Here is a 22,814-nt window from a genome sequence, read left to right as displayed (position 1 = left end):
TGTGACGCACTTGTCTAACGAGAGGTCGGCCTCTTGTAAAAGGCGTTTTCTTAGGGCGTTGTCTTTGATACCGCATACTATATACGGTCCCTAATGAGTTCGTTTAGTAACTCCCCATATTCACATGTCGCTGCTAGGGCTCGTAATTTGACAAGATATGCATCGAATGAGTCATCTCCTTGTGTGGAGCTATTAAATTTGTATCTCTCATATATTGGATTAGTCTTTCCCACACAGTAGTCCTGCCACAGTTTTAGTATTTTATCCAAGTCTTTTCTATCCCCCTCATTCTGGTATGGGAGGTTATTATGAATATCAAGGGCTTCTAGCCCTATGGCTGTGATAAAGGTAGCAACCCTGTACTCTTGCTGTTTATTCTTTAACCCAGTCAAGATTTCATAGCTTGTCCAAAGTTGGTGAAATTTTTTCCAGTTATTTTTCAAATCACCTTGTATGTTGAGATTTTTTGGCAATGGTCCCGAAATACGAGCAGCTTGAGCTTGCTCTTGATTTTCTGGTGGTGGCATGTTCCACAAATTTGGTTACCTTGCTAATATTAAATACAACACACTAAAATTTAAGGCCTTGAAAATCACCAAATTGCATAAACTTCCAATATTAGGGCGCTTTACCTGTTCAAATTTACACAAACTGCTGGCATATGTTTTCAAATATTACAAAAGTGCACAGCTTTTATGGTTTAAATTCATACGTATAATGATACATAACATACACTGATACATATGATATGGTACTCACAATGGTACGCAGTTTTACATTTTATACAACACAGCAATATCAAATCAAATATTTGTGCAACTGTTTTCTATACGCTCTCAATGGACGTAAACCTTGAATACGAAAACGTTTGCACGACACTTCCTGAAAAAAGAAGTCTTAAAACATGCTTGTTACATTACATCAAGCATGAGAATGGCTACCTACAGTACTACAGTTTCAACTCATGTTACACATTTTAAAGCATCATGAATAGTGTTTTACCAATACTGCAGGTGGTGCACGCTTAATTTAAATATTTAAGCTCGATAGTTTGCAAACAAATTCACTTTATTTCAGCTAAATCAATGTCTTAATGAAGGTACACCATTAAAGCTTTCATGAAAGAAGCCTAAGAAACCTTTCTGACACTAAGCTGCATTTTAATATAACATTATATATGCAAGTGACACTAGCAAACACATCTTCTTTTTTTTTCCACAAATTTTGCCTGATCCAAACTTTTGAACGATCTTTGAACACTTAATACAAGTTACAAAGCTTATAGTTCCTAAAATACAATACCCTTGGACGCATACACCAGCCTATGCAAACAGATCAACGATCTTGATAGTCGTTTCGATCAACTAGCATTTATAATTTATCGCGTGAATGACTGAGCGTCGAGTGGTCGAGTGTGCCGAATTCGGAGCCGCTGAAATCGCGAGAGCTCATACACACCCAAATTAGCGATTATAACTCTGATCTTGGCGAATGAGTTCGATCTGATGACACCATGTAATATGTCCGCTCTAATGCATAACATATTAGAGTAATCAGGAGGCTATGAGTCGCATAATATATAAGAATAATCAGGCTATAAAGTCAACGTGGTTTTATCTAAATCGGCCATGTTGTAGAAGCCCGGATGGGCGGTACTTTATTAGCTAAGTAACATCGCGGTGTATATGGCTGGGCGGTATTACATAAATCCATATACTATAACATCTCGTTACAGTATGTACAATACTTTTCGTGACGTCAAAAATTATTGCACGTGCAATAAATAAACGTGCCACGACTAGTTGAATCAGATTAAATAACGCGCTATAACCCTGACGGTTCATTGTTTGCTAAATCCAAGCGAGGACACCAGAAAATCTATGCAAGATAAATTTCTACTGCTGCTGATGAAAAATCCTAGAGTGCGTTTGGAGGTTTTTTCTGCACTTTACCAGTAGGCCTAATAAATTCATAAAAAAATAAAAATAAAATTAAGATTTAGGGTGAATGTTTTTAATCACTGCTCATCTGATCCACTTTCCCAGGAAACTAAATACCGATACTCCTTAGTTTTTCCCTGACTTTCCAGACATAATTATGAGTAAACATCAAATTTAGTGTTTACAAAACAATAAAATATATATACATTCGTTTGCATTTTGTACATAAATATTAATATTAATAATGTACAAACACTAAAAAAGGGGGCCTAAGAGTATGTCTATTTTTAATCATATACTAATTCCGCCATGCCCAAACATATTTTATATAATATGAAATCGTGTAATGGCACCCAAATTCCAATCAAAAAAAAAATAAATAAATAAATAAATTTTAAAAAGCGCAGTGATTTATAGTGCGCTACGCACAGGCACTAACGCCTAGACGTTGATCCACAAGCCTCAGCACACTTTACAGGTGTAATGGACGATAAATATTTGGCAATACCGGATTTACCACAGAGCCAGTGGATAAAGAAATTAATTACAATTAAAACAAATTAAATGAGAAAATGAAAGCAAGGACATTTTGGAGTTCAAAGTTCAGGTTCAAAGTATTGTTTTAGAATGCGAAGGAGTCCTAAATGTTATCCTGGCCCAGGACACTGATTAATGTAAATTCGACCCATAGTTATTTTATCTACTTTTGCCACCATCAACCTGTTCAATGTGATTTGTGCCTATTTTTAATACAATTCCGAAATCTGACGTATCAACGTTGTACGGTCCACAAACTATGATCCGAGACTATTTCATATGACACGGTTGTATGGATTTCAAAAGATCGGTCCTATAGTAGATATCGATTAGAGAATTACAGCATGAGGCTTTGAGGATGCCGTAAACCTCTTGACAATCAACCAATCAGAGAGACATATTTCAGAAATATGTTCGTATCGTTGAAACTCTTTCAACTCTGAAATATATATTTCAAGTAATCTCGTTTCACATTAACACGTTTATGGATGTATTGGGATGATCATAAGTAGGTCTATAACATACACCATCATAACATGCCTCAACGATATCAACATGTAAAAAGCTGTTGCAAATTCATAACACAACGTGTTATTATGTATAATGTTATATGCCAAAACTTTAAAAAACAATAAAAATATCGGTATCAATCAAATCAAAACCAGAATAAATACATAGGCCTACAAATAATACTTAAGAAACTGACTAAATCAATATATGACTGAATGTCGGTATAAATGAATCGCTAAATCAATTAATCAACCAATCAATCAACCAATAAATAAATAAATAAATAAATAAATAAATAAATAAATAAATAAACAAATAGGCCTAAATAAATAAATCTATAAATAAATAAATAAAAACTGAATGTGCCATTTATATTATTATTACAATTTTAATATTATTAATATTATTAGTATTAATAGGCCTTTTAATATTAAGTACAGTTGAATACAAGAAGACATAAAAAGATGTTCATCATTCCGCACGAACACTCACTAAATTTACCACTCTTAGAAATTTGGCAACTCCGTATCAATTAAGCAACCAATGATTGTAGCAAAATATATATTTTCCGGTACATACTATTTATTGCACGTGTAATACTTTTTGCGTCACGAAAAGTATTGTACATACAATATTGTACGTATAATACGGAGTCTGAAGCGCGCTTAAGGGTAGTGAGGGGTGTAATCTAAAGCACTGACCACCCTATCCTTGTCCGAGAGGTATCGTCTGCCATCTGGATGCAAGCACTGTTCTGAATCTCAGGATGCTTTCAGTTTAGGTCATGTATAGAGTGCACACCCCACCGCACCACTTAGGTGTGTATCTGGGGTGAGGGGACCAGCAACCCCCACTCTAAGCTGCTGTGAACCACTGATCGGCCTGTGGTTGTCTTTTATAGTGCCTATGTGCCTAAGTTCTTGGCCTATGTCACTCCTCATGGGCTATTGTTCACTCTAGCATTTTATAAAAAAATGTTTGTTTTCAAAGATAATTAAAATAATCTTACTGGCTTCCCTTAAATGCAACATATGAACAGTTCTCTTGTAAAACAGTGCACCTACCTCCCAGTAGCACTACCTTCTAATGCCAACAATTTATTCTGCCGTCTTTCAAATTTGTCACTTGAATCGGTGAAATATATCATATCCTCTGACGCTATGTCTAGATCATTTACGAACATTAAAGGTCTTCCGTTAACAGGCTCTCGAGTGGAAAAAATCTCCATAGCATCACCTACACAAACCAAACAAACAAAATAGTTGAGAAAGTTGCTATCAAATGTGCTATTCCATTTCAAGACCACACTACCCCTGTGGAAGATTTATCTAAAGTCTTCCACAGAGGGAGTATGAGTTTTGAATACAATAGACAGTTGGGTAAAATCTATTTGAAATACATGTACTCCCTCCAGTTGTGGAAGATATAGGTAAAACCATAATGCACAGGAAGTATGGGTTTCAAAATGATTAACTCTGACCAATTACATTTGAAAAACATACTCCCCCTGTGGAAGATATTTCCAAAATCTTCCACAGGGTAGTGTGGATTTTAAATGGAATAGCACAATGCAAGGCATGTGAACAAAAGTGTTACACACAAAAAATTTTTTTAATGATAATTTTCATGAATGAAATCAAGCAGATGTTTGGATTTTTTTATATCCATTCTCAGTTGTCATGGTTATATACAGACTGCCTAAACAATAAACACATTTTGGGACAACATTTATTACCTTCAGACGGATTAAACAGCTTACGGAATATGCCGGCTATAAAATTCCTCAACTTATCAATAAGCTCATTTTGGTGTAGGCTTATGTGAATAATAGACTAGATAACAATTAAGAGTACGACTGTCTGTCTGAGGTTCAAGCTTGCAATTATGACTGCAGTCTGCTGAATGATGGTTTAAGTGCCAACTTAGACATATATTAATGTTTTTTATTAATGCACTTCACAGATTTCTCACAGCTGCATCAAAAGCAATGAGGCCTACCTAATGCACTTTCTCAGGTACTTAAAAATTATTACCAATTCATTTTTACTGACAAAAATGTTCATACATTTAAACACTATGACAATGACATAACAATACAATTTGCTGCAAATACTTAGGAACATGAAACTTGCACAAAATTAAACAACTCTTAAATTTTAATATAATTTTTGTACATAATTGTTCACAAATCACAAAGATGGTGATATGATCAAAATACGCCTATTATCACAAAGCTTGAAGCCTCCCTACGGCTACGCTTATTCCCTCCCCTTCCCTGACCATTCAATGTTGGATGCTTATTTGAGGGCTGACACAAAATTTTATGATTCAACATTGAAGGTTAAAGACCACTAATAGGCCTGGGCGATACATTGAAATACTGACGAGGAACTATTTGTTTTCATGGCATTGAAAAGACTGCATTAAAATCGCTGAAATTGATCAAGTTATATAGCCAAAAAGTACTTTTTAGAGTTTGATGCTTCAAAATGGTACATTTTCTCTCATTATATGACATTTTTGATGTAATAGTACCAAAATTCATACGCACGGCTTCGGTTTTTAGTAAATAGTCGCCCTATCATATTGTAACTTTCAGCTTCGAGGGCGCACTGCCATTTTAAGGTGTTTACGGTTCAGTGCGTTAAAACAAGAAAAGTCTCAGGTCAACCTATGTTGAATTTTTGATCATTTGGCATCTAAATCATATAGTTTCACCTGATCCCCTATGAAAAGAACGACCATGTGGATGCGATCATATTTACAACCAAAATTGCGACCATAATTACGACCAAAATTGCAACCATAATGGCGATCAAATTTGATTGTATTTATCATCGTAATTTTGATCGGAAGTGGTACCACAGCGACCATTATTTTGATCGTTATTAATGATCGTAAATTTGATCGCGAATATGCGACCATTATTCAACCAACTTATGATCGTTTTTTTGATCGCAAATAATGATCGTAATTTTGTGTAATCCGATCATTAAAACGATCGCATTATTACGATTGCTATTTTTGATCGCTGCATTTGATTGCTTCTATCGCAATCAACATTTTAATAATCGTAATTTGAAATTTCCCGCTGCTGCGACCAAAAATGTCTAGTAAGTACAAACCAAGAAGAGCATCAACAGTTAAGTTATAATGAATGGTATGCTGGACAAGATGTTCACTTTAGGCCTAAATAATTTTTTTAAACAAAGAGTCAAAGTCAGTGGAAATAGTAAGTCTATAAACTGGAGTTAATATATAATTACTCAGCTGTTAACATGGTTTAAAGTAAAAGTTCTCGAATCATGTGTGAGTATATAAATAGTTGCAGAATGTCAGAAGACAATGGAAGAGAATAATTTCCCGGATAATTTCCAGAGCCAGGCCGGCCAGCTAGGTGCATTCAAAAAAAGGATTGCCAACCATCATCAGATCATGGCCGCCATAAAAATATGCCCTTTAAGTTTGTATAATTTATATACTGACGGGTTCAAATTTTAAGCTTATATCCTATAGCATGCTAAAGGAGCTCAAATTCATTTCTACTTCTACTTCTACGAAGAAATAGAATTTATCGTAGTAGAAGTATAGAAGTAAAAAAATTTAAGCTTACCTAACTGACATGCTCCTTTTTTTCTAGAAGAAACTCATATTCATCATTCATGCCCATCTCTCATTTCACTATACTGGCGCTGGCTCTGGCTGGCTGGTCCTTTTACAGCCAGGGATGTTTCTCACTTTCTTTCTCATGGACTTTTTTTTAATCAGAAGATATTATGTATATTTGATCTCTGCAACTGCAACTGCATCCAATTCATGTATGTAATGACAGAATTTTAAATATAATGACCTTTGCCCATGTGAATTGTGATTGGCTGTAATGGGCTACGGGCTTTGACCCTTCAGAAAATTTAGATTTCAAAATATTATTTGGTTGTATTTGCTGAGAAAAATGTAACAAATATTTATGCATATGATGACAAAATTATTAATCACTTTTATTTAGTAGAGAAGTTTTTAAAAAATGAGTCAAAAATTAATAATTATATGCAAATTAACCACAAAAGGTCATCAGCTAATGGGCTACGGCTGTCCCTAAGCTAAAGCTGATACCAGTACAACATGCAACTATACGAGTCGTGAGTGCTGAACTGCTGAGTGCTGTGCTGTATAAAAGATAATATGCAAGGATTATATTTGAGGACATTTATTTCTTGTAAGTAGCTGCATGAAGCGGAAGGCTATAATAAGTTTGAATATCAAACTATAGTTGGTTTAAAACACAATTACTCTGCTGGTATCCCAGGCTGGTATGGTATACTCATGCTCAGTAACAATACAATATCATATGCAGTACCTTATAGGCTTTATATTCTTTTACTACATGTACCATAGTAGTTTACTGGTAATAACTTCAGTTTATCTCTTGAAGCAATTGATATCTGCATGCTTTAAATTCAATGTGTATTTTGCAATTCATTTTTGTCACCATAAACTTTTAACACATTGTAAATGTAGAGACTAAGCACTAGTAGTGCACCGGTTAGCTGTCGTAATAACAGTGTAACGCTAAGGGTGCATGGCGAGGTCAGAACACAAAAATTTCAGGCGTAATTATGTTCTATGCATGGTATTTTATATCTCTGTAACATATGAAGTCAATTTTATTGTAAAAGCAATTTTTACTATATGGAAATAACATTGATTATGAAATAAAATGGCAAAAAAAGGACAATTTCATGGCTATTAAAATATAATATCTGGTCATTTTCATGGTTTTGATTGAGATTTATAGGCCGTGTTCCTAACGTCCTATGACAAATTTGTGATTGTAATTTTCAAATGGTGAATTTTAATTTTTGATAGTAATTTTCCAATCATAAGTATTGCGACCATCTTGAATGATCGTAAAATTACAACCATCAGAATTGTGATCATAATATACGATCAAAAAAGCGATCAAAATTTGGATTACAACCAAAAATACGATTAACTTTAGTCACAATCGAAGTAATAATTGCGATCAAACATATTTGGATTCAAAAAACGATCAAATTTACGATCAATATTTGGATTACAACCAAAAATACGATCAACATTTGTGTTACGATCATTTCTACGACCATTCTTTATAAGATCACAGCAGTCCTATTATGGTCGTACGATCGTCGGCGATCAAAATTTTGGTCGCTGCGACCATTTTTTGATCGTAACGACCAAATTTTTGGTCGTTACGATCATGATTTGATCGTTGTTTTTCATAAGGGATATTGGTGGCATTGAACTGTGAGAGTTCTGAATATGAGAAAATTCCACCCGAAATTAGGTATTTTCCCATGGAAACAGGTGTAATACATAATTAGTGGTCTTTAACCTGAACAGGGTGTATAGGGGGTTCATTGCGAATATGCCCGGGGTCACTCCCATTGTGGCCTGTACACCATCCGCGATAATCAACTTTTGAAAAGCACCCTAAACAAGGATTTAACCCTTGGCTAAAACAATACCCTAAACAGGGATTTTATTCCTTGCATCAAATTTCATACCCTAAACTTCATTTCTGCGTATTAGCAATATTGCAATTTTGCTACCCTTTTTTCTATATTTCATGTTTTTGACACCCTAAACGCGTTACGCGCGTATCGTGCCTACCCACGAAAAGCTACCCTTTTTACGCGTTTTCATTATCGCGGATAGTGTACAGGCCACAATGGGAGTGACCCCCGGGGCAAATATGGTATCAAAAAACATCTGAAGATCAATTTTCTTTGGGGTCGTAGGTTTATTTTTTGATTTGATTACCTTAAAATCAGATTAAATTATATACTTACCAGTTTCTAGAAAGACCCTATAGATCCCACTGTAGGCATCTACAGCATAGAGATTACCATCTTTGTGGAAACGTACTCCAAGTGGACGACCACAGGTGTGTTCATTTTCCACTCCACCTGATCAAAACAAAAGTACAATTGTAAAGTTTGACTGTGCGGTGTGGATTAATATACCAGTTTTTAAAGAAATTTGGACCCATCGATATACCAAAAGTCAAAATTTATGGCCAAATTTAACACATATTGTCTTAGTTTTTTCAAATTCCCCCCCCCAAATTTGGAGAAATTTCAAAAATTTTGGCTACAGTTAGGCAAAATTGAGATATTTTCCAAAAAATTGAGAAAATTGTGAAAAAAGGACCCATCCATTATACTGAAATTGGCATAGAAAAGGGGGTCATTAATATACCCAAAGGCCGAAAATGCTACCCATGTTTGCAGCAATGTCCCTGTATGGCCATTTGTTGAGTACCCCCACAGCCCACACCCCCGCATTAGTTCGCTCATTGTGTTGTACCTATACATGTATGCCTATGTTACATCAGTCCACAACACTTTCAAACCTCATTGAGGTCGTATGGCCCTGTTATTGCCATGATAGAAAATAGCCCCACAAATTTGAATGATTACATTGTCACCAGCAATCGAGCCATAGTTTCCAATCAAGCTGCCATGCCTCATTAGCATATGGTTCATTTTATATATATTATATTGGGCGTGGTTACAACCCCAAATTTGAAATTTACAGCTTTTACACACACACAAAATGCCTGAAAAAATAGATGTGTTTTTGACAGCATCTTGTGTATGAGACCTTTGTATAACAGAATGTTGAAATGATGGCCTGAAGAGCTAGCTTACACATATAGAAATTTCTGTATATTTGTGCAGACAAACTATACAAACTACTAACTTAACCCCATGAGCACTACCTCATTGATTGCCTCTGATTGGTCAATTACATGATATCTTCATTTTAATCACCAATCAGAATGGAGCTTTGCAAATAATTCATCCCATTTATTTTGCATGGTGAAATTATTCTAACAATGTTGCTGATTGGTCCAGTCGATAATGAAAACTTCTTTTTGGCCAATCAACAGGTAGTTCTCATGGAGTTAACAATCAGTATATTGTCAAATTACTGCAAATGTACATTCACCTCTTCTATTTCCACACCATTTGCAGTAAGATGCCAACCAAGAGTTAACAAAATAATAAATTGAAAACCACTAACATGCAAAACCTGGTTTTTTGTTTGTGTAAGAGAGCACATAATTTGGGGAATGGAATACAATAAGATTTTCAGTGGCATAACTGGGGGAGCAAGGGGGGAAACGTGCCCCAGGCGTTACCACTAGGGGCACCAAATCGGCCTCACTTAAAAAATATTGTGTGGCATTCCCACACCGGCCCCGCGTCTAAGATATTCTCGGGTTGGGGGTAGGGGTGCCAATTTTGTTTCTTGCCCCGGGTGCTACCAACCCTAGTTACGCCACTGAAGGTTTTATTTTGTGAACTTTTTTAATCATCTTTATAATAAGGATTATATGATACACAAAAACATGGCACACTCACCACAAGGTGGTTTTCCCAATTTAGCTATTTCTTCTATTTTATTTTTAGTAATTTTAATAATTCTGCCATCAGCCAACCCTGTGTAGAATCCACCTGCAAAATAAAGATAATCAACCATATCAGGTTACTGGCTTCAATAGTAATTGTTCCAACGAATTGTATACTCTATTTAGTTGATTTATTGATATATGTATACTGTCAAATCATACTATGTGTGAGACGATCGTGTAATCCAATCTGACCGAAGTTGGCAATAATGAAATTGAGACATAGGCACACATAAAGAGCAAAAAACAATAAAAAACATTGGAAAATGGAAAAAGTTCATAACCAAGTGTGCCGGGGATTTCCATATCAGTAAGTTACTGAGGAAGTTAATAATGGTAATAACTCAATTTTCAAAATTGCCAACTTTGGACTGAGTGGATCAGATTCTATATCACATAGCCTTATTTCTTTTTGGTGCCATTTTTTTTCATTAATTTTGTCAATAAATGGTAGCAAAAGTTTAACAAAACAAGCCATCAAAAGTTTGATAGTATCCCTGTAATGAGTTTTCCCTAAACTGAGGTCATTTAACAATACCAAACAAATTTTATTTTTACAAATGAACAGATCGTTATCAGTGTAGGGAACCAAGACACATATTGTGTACAAAGGTTTGTCTGTCTGATTGGGGAATTGATCAATGGGCAAAATAATTCAATTTGATACTAATAGAACAATTTTTCTCCATAAAATTAGCTCAAACTAATTCAAGCTGTAAGTGATTGTTGAGAAATCATTGCAATAGATCCTATTGAATACGTTGAATAAAATCACATCCACCAGGAGCCATCCACCGGTCGGCATGATAATAAAATAAAAAAGGTGATACGTATGAATCGTTGTGGAATCGAACCTGTGCTTCTGTCATCTTAATGCTTTGCGTGCTAGCCTTGAGCTTCAACGGAAAAAGTTAAAGTTTTGAAATATTTTCTCAACGTTATCAAGAGCTATCTTAATAACTTCTAACCCAATACTAGGCTTGTTTGTACTCATTTTAATGTATTTTTCATGCTGATTCCAAATATGGTCATGAAAATTTACATTTCTGACATTTTTGATTTTTTTAAATTTGAAACTTGTCGTCTGCAGTCGACACCCGCGTGAAGAGAGTTAAGACTGTTGAATAAGTGTTTGTTAATGGTAATAAATTAACCATAGCTGTTTCACTAATTTAGAAATTTAGATGTTTGTTTGTTTGATTGTTTGTACCAGGCATAAAAAAACACGGGGGCGAAGGGCGATTCGCCCCTCATTGGTTCAAAATAGCCCCCAAACAAAGGTGAACTAGGGCGAAAAAAATATACAAAAGCACAACAATCGCCCCCATCCAAAAACTAAACATCAGAACTAAATTAATGTGATTAAGAAGAAGTTTAGTGTTCGAATCTGTTTTCATTTCGCAGGTGCTAAATCTTGAATTTCCCGATGATTTTTCCATTCACCTATTTCAATGTAAAATAAAGTAGCCCCCTTGAAGCTTAAAAGAGCCCCATTAGAAATCAATACAGGGCGATTTTTATTTAAAAAAAATTGAAAATAGCCCCCTAGAAAAAAAAATTTTACCCCTGGTTTGTACCTTCTTATAACCTTATTATCAAGGGAATATGCATAACTTTTATGATAAGAAAAAATTGTTGAAAATCAATCTATTCTGTTGTTGCGTTTTGACAGTACAGCAAACACTCCTACTTCTTTGTGACATCATGTAAATATTAACCAAAGTTATTACCTAGTAAAAGTATGAATACAACAAATTTTCATTTTTATTAAGTTTTCTTTACCTCTCCCCTTTTCCAAAGATTCTGGTCCAATCACTTCACCTTCATAAATTTTTTCTGCTTGCTGCAACTTATTATTTGGTGCTAATGGCCCTTCAAATACTGGTGGGTCTGGAAGACTGAAAAAAGTAATCAATCAAGAAGAGAAAATGCATAATATGTGAACAAAAAAAGGTTTAGAAAAAAAGTTGAATAAAGGAGTACATTGCCCTGCAAATGGTGAGAAAGGCCTTGGCATTTCCAGCAATTACTTGTACTATCATGATTATAGGAGACTGTACAAGGCTTGTTCAGATTGACTTCGGAATTAAGTTTGTGTTAGGTTAACACTAAGCTACCTCTGTGGACATTAGCGTCAATCCAGCTTGAAATGTGGGGGGGGGGAGACAACCGGCCAAAATTGTTAAAAAGTGGCTGAAAAGAACATAAAATGGGTCATTTTGCCAAATGGTGGGGGGACACGGAAATGTGGGGGGAGACAACCGGCCAAAATTTCAGTGCAGCAGTTGTAGTCCTTGCCCCTATAATATACATATCTTTATACTTGTCCCCAATGCGCTATAATTTTTGAGAAAAATGCAAAAATAGGCATAAAATTGGGCAGGGGTGTAGTACCCCCTTAAGCTCAGTGGGAAGAGATTGTGTTAAAGGATGACCTTGCACTACACTAGGATCCACAACATGCCTTCTGGGTACAAAAACTCATACTCTGCAACTTGAGGTCAAATTTTGCACTACAGGTGTTTAATTGAGGTTATTGAACTATGTCTTTGGGATGAGGCTATTATGGTCCATAGTGCTATATTAAAGGAGTATTTCGTGATCCTAGCATCCTCTTTTTATGACATTTTTCAGTACATATCCACGAAAAAAGCCTATTCCCAAAATTTCAGTTGATTCCGATTTTGCGTTTGCGAGTTATGCATGATTATGTGTATTACACTGCTCCATAGACAATACGTTGTAATTTCGTTCTGGTGCACCAGAACGAAATTCAAATTTCACGATATCTTTGCAAAACGAATTAATCTGCAAGAAATATTTTGTACATAAACATTATGTAGCCAGAGGTTTCCAGTGATATAAAAATCTCAACTTTTTTGAGAAAAGTGGGGGACGAGGCTGTGGATCACTTAAATGCCCCTTTAACACAGAGGTGGATGCCATGTGATCACGGTGTTAGGAAAGGGTTGGATTAATCTCACAATTAGTCACACAACTGTGATTCTTTAATACAGCATGTAATGTACAGACAGTACGTGTTGCTCAACCGTAACAAAAGATTAAGTGAACGATGACATTTACACATACATGTACTTATTATTGCACTGATCAGTAATATGTTTTGTCTGCAATATAATATGGTGCATCAAAAATCTTTGTAGAAAAATCCAATTTTGGAGAAAAAAAAACATTTTATTTAATTCTGTTGACCTAGTCAGGTTCCTTCTACCCCCTGGCTTGCATCATTTTTTTCCTCAAAGATGTAGCTATATACATTTATTCCACTGTTGTAAGAATATGTCAACTGCTAAATGCTCAAGGCATGCTCATACCTTTGGGTAGCGCTCAATGAACAATATTCATAACAGCACCCCATTTTACCCCTGGGTAGATAGAGGCAAGTAAGCTTAAGGTAAAGCACCTTGCCCAAGAGCACATAACACAGTGGCACTGACGAGGTGAAACTCATAATCCACTGATTTCAAGGCAGAGCCCGTACCGCTGCGCCACTGTGCCCCCGCAGATATAAAGGGATATAAAGGAGAAAAAGCAGAATAATTTCCCAGTAATCATTATACCCTTTATCCATCCTTGATCTCTCAACCAAACAAAATGCTGAAATAATATTAATAAATGAAGTTAGGAGAGGATTCTGTCCATTTTAAGCTGAAATAACAAGAATTGAAGAATCCCCACTGGTTATTTCAGCTATTTTGGCTATCTAAATAGAGTTCTATGGTCTGGACTTAATGTGACAAAATTGCCCTGTTGACTTACCAAACACAATGATTCCATTTAGGTGTAAGTTGGGACATGTGAAAATATTACAAATATGCCACAAAAATGAGGTTTGAAAAAAAATTAACCAATTTTATATTATATAAGATGGTACATGTACATAGGGGAGAGCATGAAATTGAAGTCTCAGGCAAGTCACATGAGCGCATGACCTAGCTGTGTTTGTACTCAAATATCGAGACAAATAAATCTGGCACACAAGAAGAATGTTATGGGTTCTATAAAGGAGATCACAAGGGTTGCTATGAGGGGTGTCATTTCCACTAGCTGTCAACATAACCACATAAACGCGACTCAAATCTACCACTGTGAAATCAAACATGGCATTACTCTCAACTTGAGACGAGACACACCATAGTCATAGTATATTTGGAACTGCATTAGCAGGCCCGTACGCAGGGGGGTGCCCCCCCCCCCCCAATTTGGAAAAGTATACACAAATTCAAAAGGTTCAAACTTAAAATTAGGTTTTTATGCTTTTTTGGACAAAAAAGGTCCAAATTTTGTCCACTTTTCACAAATTTGCCCCCCCCTTGGAAAAAAGTCCACTTTTTCAAAATCAGCACCCCCCAAATGAAATCCTGCATACGGGCCTGTGCATTAGGTACATATTCTACTTTTGTAGAACTGACAGAAAATAAATAATTTACTGTAAAATATATCATTACTATAATTCTGGCACATATATGTGTGTTAAAGGGACGTCCCAAAGAATGAGAGTATACTAAAATAGGAACGTCGGTCTCAGATAGGTTGTCCGAAGATATGTGTAGTGACATGCATTTAGGCCTGGTACATTGCCCCCATGTTTGCAGTACTGATTTTACTACTTACCTGAAGCTAACAGGATCTATTGGTGATGGAATGATAAGTAAAGCTAATCCTAATACAATGATGAGTACAAGAGCCACTCTACGCACCCAAGAGAAGATTTTTCTGTAAGAAACACGATTCATACAAATCAAAAATTAGTAAACTTGGGTTTGGATCAGGAGTTCAATTTGCAAAAGTATAAAAAAAGGCCAAAACATCCTCCCCCCCCCCAAAAATGGTGTGGTTTTTTTTGGTAAAGAAGATGTATTGCCCTTTCAGCTCCAAAAGTTGGGATCAGTCAGTTGAGCTTTTTTTAAATATTCTGCCACAGACGATATTGTTAGTCAAATGAAAGTTCCATGCAAATACTGAAAATAGAATGGTAAGCAGCGGTAGTGAATAGAAAATTATACAGTTTGTCAGGCGTACATTAGGGATATATCAGACTTATGCAGTACTATGAATTACAAGAGGAAAATCATTCTACAAATTTTAACCAAAAAAATGTGAAAATTATTAAAAAAATGTGACCCTAGATTAACACATTTTTGGGCTCAGTGGTCAAAAAAGAACAATACTACTTTCTTTATTTTTTCGGGAGGGAGGGGGCTCATTTGCAAATATCTACATCAACAATTAAAATGCAAGCTGAATTCTGTACATGTGGATAGTGAACTAAATATTAAAATGTATTACATATGACGATTCAACATTAGTTTTATAGAACAGTTGATTAGTATGGTTACATTTTAAAATGTGTCACTAATTATTGTCAGTGGTCCTCATGAACTTTTTTAATACAATTTAAACTGAGAAAATTTGTGACACAAGCTTACCTTGAATGCCTAACAGGCATATGATCTGAAAACATTTTCCTACCTAATTTATATCCACTTGTCCATAGGCACACATTAACAGTTAAAACAATTTTAAATAAATGTGATATAAAAGACACCATTGCTAATACAATTATATCAAATCATCTACTGGAAAATAAGTATATTCCCATTACTCAGATATCTTCACTTTATGCTGCTCAAAATGATAGTGGCACTGCCAGCAGTCAAATAATCCCAAATATCCCACGCATCTCTTACAATGTACTTGCTGTGTGTGTCTGTAGAATTGAAATGATTGCGCTTGTTTTTCAGTTTGCCAAAGTACTATATTATGACATGCTCTATTTATACCTAATGGCTTTTCTAATGTATAGTATCCTTTCAGCACACAGAGCAAAAAGTTTTATTTACTTATGACACTTTGGCACAAAAGAATACCACCTATTAAAAGTTGAAGTGCTTTCATTGATCAATTCAAATATTCAAAGCATCAATTATGCCAGTACTATTTTACTATTTGTTTTTTTACACATTTAGTCATGAATATTCATTTGATATTATCAATAAAGTGTCTCAGGCTTTTAGCACTTCATGACAAAGATATAAAATTAAAATGTGAAAGCAAATGCTGATTATAATCTTTTCATGTCTTCTTTGTTGAGGCACATCAGGATTTTTAGCAGTGATTGCCAAATCAGAAAATCTGAAAAAAATCCATCTTGTTGCAAAGTTTTTTTCTTTTTTCATATGAAAAATACACCTAATGTTTTATTAACTTATCCGTCACTTTAAGGGGTCTGATAACAACGCTTTCATGTATTTTTTGTGGGACCTGAGAGCACATCAGACATATATAGAATTGCATTCTGAATATGAGGAATGTCCTTCTGATATCAAATAATTTTCTTAAAAAAGTCATTTAAAAAAAATATTATATACTCCTCTGTGGACAGGGATCACTGGTACATGTAGGGCCTTTCCAGCACTATTGTAATATGAAATTCACAATTTAACACAAGTCTAAAGGTACAATCACTGATCCGGTAAATCATAAAATCTTTAAAATCAGATTTGTGCATTTTGTGTGTTAACACACTCTGAAATTGACTGCCTTTTCTACAAAAAGTATAAACAAAAATCTTTTAGCAACAATTTGAATTCTAATGGTAGCTGTGTAAAATGAAAAAAAAAATGTTGGATCTCCCTGTGATGCCAAATCACAATGGAGATACAATATTTTTAGACCTGAAAATTGTCTTTGTAGAAAAATGCTCAAAAAAAAGTGTGAAACCAAGGTAAAATAGCTCAAATTGGGCTGAAATAGAAGAAAATACATACATTTGAGCAAAAGAAATGCTGAAATTAGCTGAAAAGCTGACAAATTTCAGGTCTGTATTTTGCATTGCATACATGTACCCCGGGACATGTACTTGTATTGCATATTTGAGTCCATACATAGCAACTGTTGATTTTTTTTCTGAGCAACCAACCACATTTTCCCAATAAAAGTAACCCCTTCACCAATTTTAACTAATTATTACTCCCCATAAGCTCTCTTCTTGTGTATGTCCATTATATTTAGATCAAAAAAGAAATAAACCTTTTGATGAACAAATTAGTATATATCCATAAACAACATTTTGCTAATTATGATAAGGATAATGAACTGAGTGCAATGCATTAGTCAAGATAATCGCACGCGCCGTGGAGTTATTGCATTTAGCTCGAGAGCCGATAGGCTCGAGAGCTGAATGCAATAACTCCATGGCAAGTGTGATTATCTTGACTTAATGCATTTGCAATACATTATCCGTCATATACTTTGAGTGTATTAAAACAATAGGCAATATTAATTGCTGCATTCATTATATTAGTTTGAATATTAGGTAAAATATCTTAAATTTTAAAAACACCGTCAGGTCATTGACCAGGGTAGCATTTACTAGTAACTGGTCAAGTAAATCAATCACTGTATAAGTTAGCTATTAATGGTATCGATTGCGCCATACGTCATACTTTAGTAACTTATTCACGCATGGTTTGTAACCAATTGACTTTATGTTGTGATCATTTAATATCGTGGTTCCGAACACAGAGAGCACAAAGCAGTTGACCTGGAAACAATCGATGTTGACGTCCCACTACATGCAGTACTACGGTGAATGGAGATGAGAGAATAAACTTATTTATCAATATCAACTGGACTTTATAGTTCTACAATTTGAACTTTAAAATCTACTAAAATTGTTAAAACACACAACAGTGGAATTTTTTAATTTGTTCAATACTATAACGCATGATCATGATATTATACGCTAGTGTGTGTTTCCCGGGCGTGTATATGTTATCTTAGATATAGGCCTACATGTAATTCATTTGTAAAATGCTGAATATTTTGTAATGGTATCATCTTGTATAATTATGGTCCACCTGTTTTTAGCCCTTTTTAATTAATAGAAGCTCGATTATTCTCATTTGATATTTGATTTATTTGAGTTCATTAATCATAATTTATGGCAATGATAGTTGCAAAATAGAACAGTTTGTAACCTATGATTTACAAAGTGCACATGAGAAAATACCATACCCTATAACTATTTTAACACCACAGAATGTATATTCGTACTTTTTTGGTGGTATATATATCGAACATAGTTACATAAATTATATAGTAATGTGAAAGTAGTATTTCTAGTATTTGAGCGTGCACGTATTATCTAAAATGTATTGTTTAGCGTGCGGGTTTTAGATAATGTATTGTTTAGCGTGCAGGTTAATATAAACCTGCACTGCGAGGTAGTTCGCGAAAATAATGCACGGGAGAAGAATACATAATGATGAATAGAAACGGGCACTAGAAGTATATTGCAAGATAACATAGACAAAATTGAGTCAAGCATCCCCACCAAATATCTATTGTAAAAATTGCATTTGTATGAACATAAAAGTGATGAACACCTGTGTATATACATGTGATCAACATGCATGCATACACCTGCAGAAGTAAATCCAACTCGCACAGATTGGCAGGTATTTCCAATAATGTCTTTTGATTGGTTTGATCAGTATTTTCACCAACTCAATATTTTGTCCTTTAAAATATGATCGCCTCCTGTCGTGTTCCTTCTAGTAAAATTATTACCAGGTATAAATACACCCTATATGTGGATTTGTAATAAATTGTACACAATCAAAGAAAATGTAAATGGATAGATTTTTTTGTGTAAATATCTACACATAAATTACCTTTTTGTCCTCCTATTCATCTTGTCATTGACATCATCTTCAATCAAGTTGGGAGCATATCTAGACTGCTGCTTACCACGCTGTCGGACCGTCTTATCAACGTCCTGTCTGCGATCGGCCATGGCTATACCTGAAAAACATAATACAAGTACAAGGTATCAGATGTGAATTGTTCACAAACTTTGAACCTGGTTAGCACATTTTAACACATCTGTAAAAATTGCGGACCTTCTCGTAGATTCAATAACACAGCCCAAGCTAGAAAATTATTACTAAACAACTACACAAATAAAAGACTTGCTTAACAATTTTACTTTACAATCCAGATAATAAACCCAAAACCAGCCCTCGAATTAACCTACGGCATAATGCCGTGGGTGCCCATCCCCACTGCCGTAATGCCCTCAAAATATGTCTTTTACCAACGGCAGTCATGTGCCATGCCCTCTATTGAAGCTGCCATCAGTGCCCCAGCCCAGGCCCCAGCCCTGCCCCTTCATTATCATCTATCAGACTGTTTGTGTGTTTTCTTCGCTTTTGAGAAATTGCCTTGGTGCCCTTCTCAAATTGTCAACAGTTGCCATGATGCCCTCTTGAAATATTACAAACTGCCGTGCGGCCTTGCCTTTTCAGTGAAAATCCAAGGCAATTATCAACTTGCCCTAAAAAAGTTGCCGTGCCCCTTCAGATCCTTAATTCGAGGGCTGCCCAAAACAAGATATATGAAAATGTAAAATTTACCAAAGCCTTAACAGCAACATCTCATGTGCATTTGGCCAAAGATAGGCATTACAACTGAGTACGGTAAAATCACATCTGGGACAAGTGCAAAGATGTGGTGTAGGCGAAGGTTTAATTTTAAACCAAATATGCTTGCATTACTCGATGACTGCCGATAAAACGCCCAATAAAGACTTAGTCACCGGACCGCGCCGGCCAGTTAAAGTACATGCCCTATCACACCACTCCACACCATACATAAATTCTCCCAGTCACATTTCCCAAATATGAAATTAAAAAAAGTCAAAGTTTGGCAGAGGCGGGGTTCGAACTCACGGCGCAACGCTTAGTACTCTATGAGCCTAGCGCCTTAGACCACTCGGCCACTTGTCTTCTTGTTATTCAGCTGAAACTTATTTAAAAATATAATCGCAACTTCAACATAGGCCTACCACGTGACAAGCAAAGGCAGAAAACGTATTATATTTTGGAATTTTATCTGCTTAAAACATTAATGTGTATTATAATAGAGCTACCATTATTTATATTGTTGAATTCTCAAGCGCATAGAGACAATTAATACGAGCGTCCTATGATACATACACAATACATAAAATCGATTTTGATCTTCGGCATTACTCGGTGACCTCCGATAAAACGCCCAATAACGCCGGTCAGTTAAAAAATGCTTAAGTACATGCCCTATTGAGATAAGCAATCCTTTTGTGATATGTCCATTCATCCATATAATAATAGCAATCAGATTTTTGGATGGATGTTTTACACAGTGATTGGAGAAGAAGCTATGTAAATAATCAAAAGTACATGTCTACAAATTAACAAGGACAACTCCTTTTGTCAAAATTGTTTTCACCTATTGCTCAGTATGTTAATTAATCCGATTAATTACGTAATTTCGCCAGCGTATGATATATCAGTACTAATATGTAGGCCCAAGGAGGTTAGATATAGAAAGAAGAGGAAATAGATTACGTATCGCATATTGGTCCTTTGTGCCTATTAGAGTTTCCGCCAAGTGGAGGAAGACACAAAGGAAGGAGGGGGGAAGGAGAGAGAGGGAGAGGGAGACCGATGGAGTCACAGGGCTCTAAATTACATAGGCGTAGATCGGGGGGGATAAATGCCACAATATTTTGCCAGGGGATGGTCAATATAATCACCCCCAATATTGACGCCTGTGTATTGGTTTGTGTCGAAATTAACCTCATATTTGGCCATTTTATAGCCACAGAATGCCATTTTAGCGCTTTGCGCGAATTTATTCCACTTTTGTCCCATATTTCACCAGTTTAGTTTCAATAGGCCTATGCTAAAATTTTCGCGCGCATTTGTACCATAAGGTTCACTGTACTGGGTACTTTAAAAAAATCCTAACCTAACCTAAAACATAACTTTAACCCTTAGATTGGAGCTCTACTAGAAGTAAAAATATAGATAGTGAACGAATTTAGTATTTCTATCATCTATGAGCGTGTTTATAGTGAGACAATCTTTCCGTTATTTAGCTAAACTACCGCGTAGTCTAGATTTGCAATGGTTAGTAAAACATAAACAAATATAGACTGCGTGGCAGTCCAGCTAAATACCGCATAATCTGCCTCACTATAAACACACTCTATGTGAGAATGATACAATAGAGGCCCTGCATGAAATTATTGATTGGCTCCAAACAAAGGTTTTCAACCGGTGTCCTTCACCGTAGTTATGGCGGAGTGCAGTCCATTCAATCAAATGTTGTCATCAACCTATTTGATCGTAGTGCAGGATTATGTGTGTGAGACGAACTGTCACGGTAGATTGCAATCATGCTTTTGTTGAATGCATTTGAGTAGTCCGCCATATTTACGGGATGATACGTCGCATGCAAGGCCTCTATATGACATGATGAACATAGTCATTGATGCATCAGTTTTAAAATAGACTAGGCGGTTACCCATATTTGGCGGTTCTCGGCTGGGCGCGATTACCAGGCTGATGGTGACATGCCCATATGACAATTTTTACTAATTTGACCTCAGATGACCCCAGGGTGACATTGGATGACCCCAAAATGACCTAAACTTATAACTCTAAATGTTGACTGTACCTACCAAGTTTCATGCCTATATATGAGCTTTTACTAATTTGACCTCAGATGACCCGTGGTGACCTTGGATGACCCCAAAATGACCTAAAAAAAATGCTGCTTTAAATGTTGACTGTACCTACCAAGTTTCATGCCCATACGACACTTTTTAGTAATTTGACCTTAGATGACCCCTGGGAGGGGACCCCGTGGTCGGATGACTTAACGAACATAGACATCTTCTTGCCAGGACAGAACTACACCCACCCACCGAGTTTGAGCCCCTGTAGGACCTAGTTTCATGCCCATATGACAGTTTTTAGTCATTTGACCTCAAATGACCCCTGGGAGGGAGCCCCGGGGTCGGACGACTTAACGAACATAAACATCTTCTTGCCAGGACAGAACTACACCCACCCACCGAGTTTGAGTCCCGTACGACCTAGTTTCATGCCCATATGACAGTTTGTAGTCATTTGACCTCAAATGACCCCTGGGAGGGGGCCCGGGGTCGGATGACTTAACGAACATAAACATCTTCTTGCCAGGACAGAACGTCACCCACCCACCGAGTTTGAGTTCCGTACGACCTAGTTTCATGCCCATATGACATTTTTTAGTCATTTGACCTCAAATGACCCCTGGGAGGGGGCCCCGGGGTCGGATGACTTAACGAACATAAACTTCTTCTTGCCAGGACAGAGCTACACCCACCCACCGAGTTTGAGCCCCGTACGACCTACGACGGCCTCACATTAGCATTCACAGACAAAACCTAAATCTACAGAATATATCCATTACTCGTCGATACTCGAAAGAGCTCAAAATAAATAACTTAGAAAATTTTCTTGATGTCCTTTAACATG

The 22,814-nt window shown here is 36.0% G+C and overlaps 1 protein-coding gene across 1 annotated transcript in view; it reads right to left on the bottom strand.

The window, feature by feature from the left end:
- Positions 1-22,814, bottom strand: part of LOC140153679 (adipocyte plasma membrane-associated protein-like) — a 43,127-nt gene that overhangs the window by 9,724 nt on the left and 10,589 nt on the right. Inside the window, exons 2-7 of the mRNA XM_072176488.1 lie at positions 19,143-19,272; positions 15,079-15,180; positions 12,226-12,341; positions 10,397-10,489; positions 8,819-8,935; positions 4,052-4,223 (exon numbers count right to left, since the gene is read on the bottom strand). Coding sequence (XP_072032589.1) covers positions 4,052-4,223; positions 8,819-8,935; positions 10,397-10,489; positions 12,226-12,341; positions 15,079-15,180; positions 19,143-19,272 — 730 coding nt within the window. The remainder of the gene's footprint in view (positions 1-4,051; positions 4,224-8,818; positions 8,936-10,396; positions 10,490-12,225; positions 12,342-15,078; positions 15,181-19,142; positions 19,273-22,814) is intronic.

This window comes from Amphiura filiformis, chromosome 5 (genome assembly GCF_039555335.1).
Source record: "Amphiura filiformis chromosome 5, Afil_fr2py, whole genome shotgun sequence".
Taxonomy (NCBI): domain Eukaryota; kingdom Metazoa; phylum Echinodermata; class Ophiuroidea; order Amphilepidida; family Amphiuridae; genus Amphiura; species Amphiura filiformis.
The sequence above is the reverse complement of the archived record's forward strand: the minus strand, read 5'-3'. Positions and strand labels throughout refer to the sequence as shown.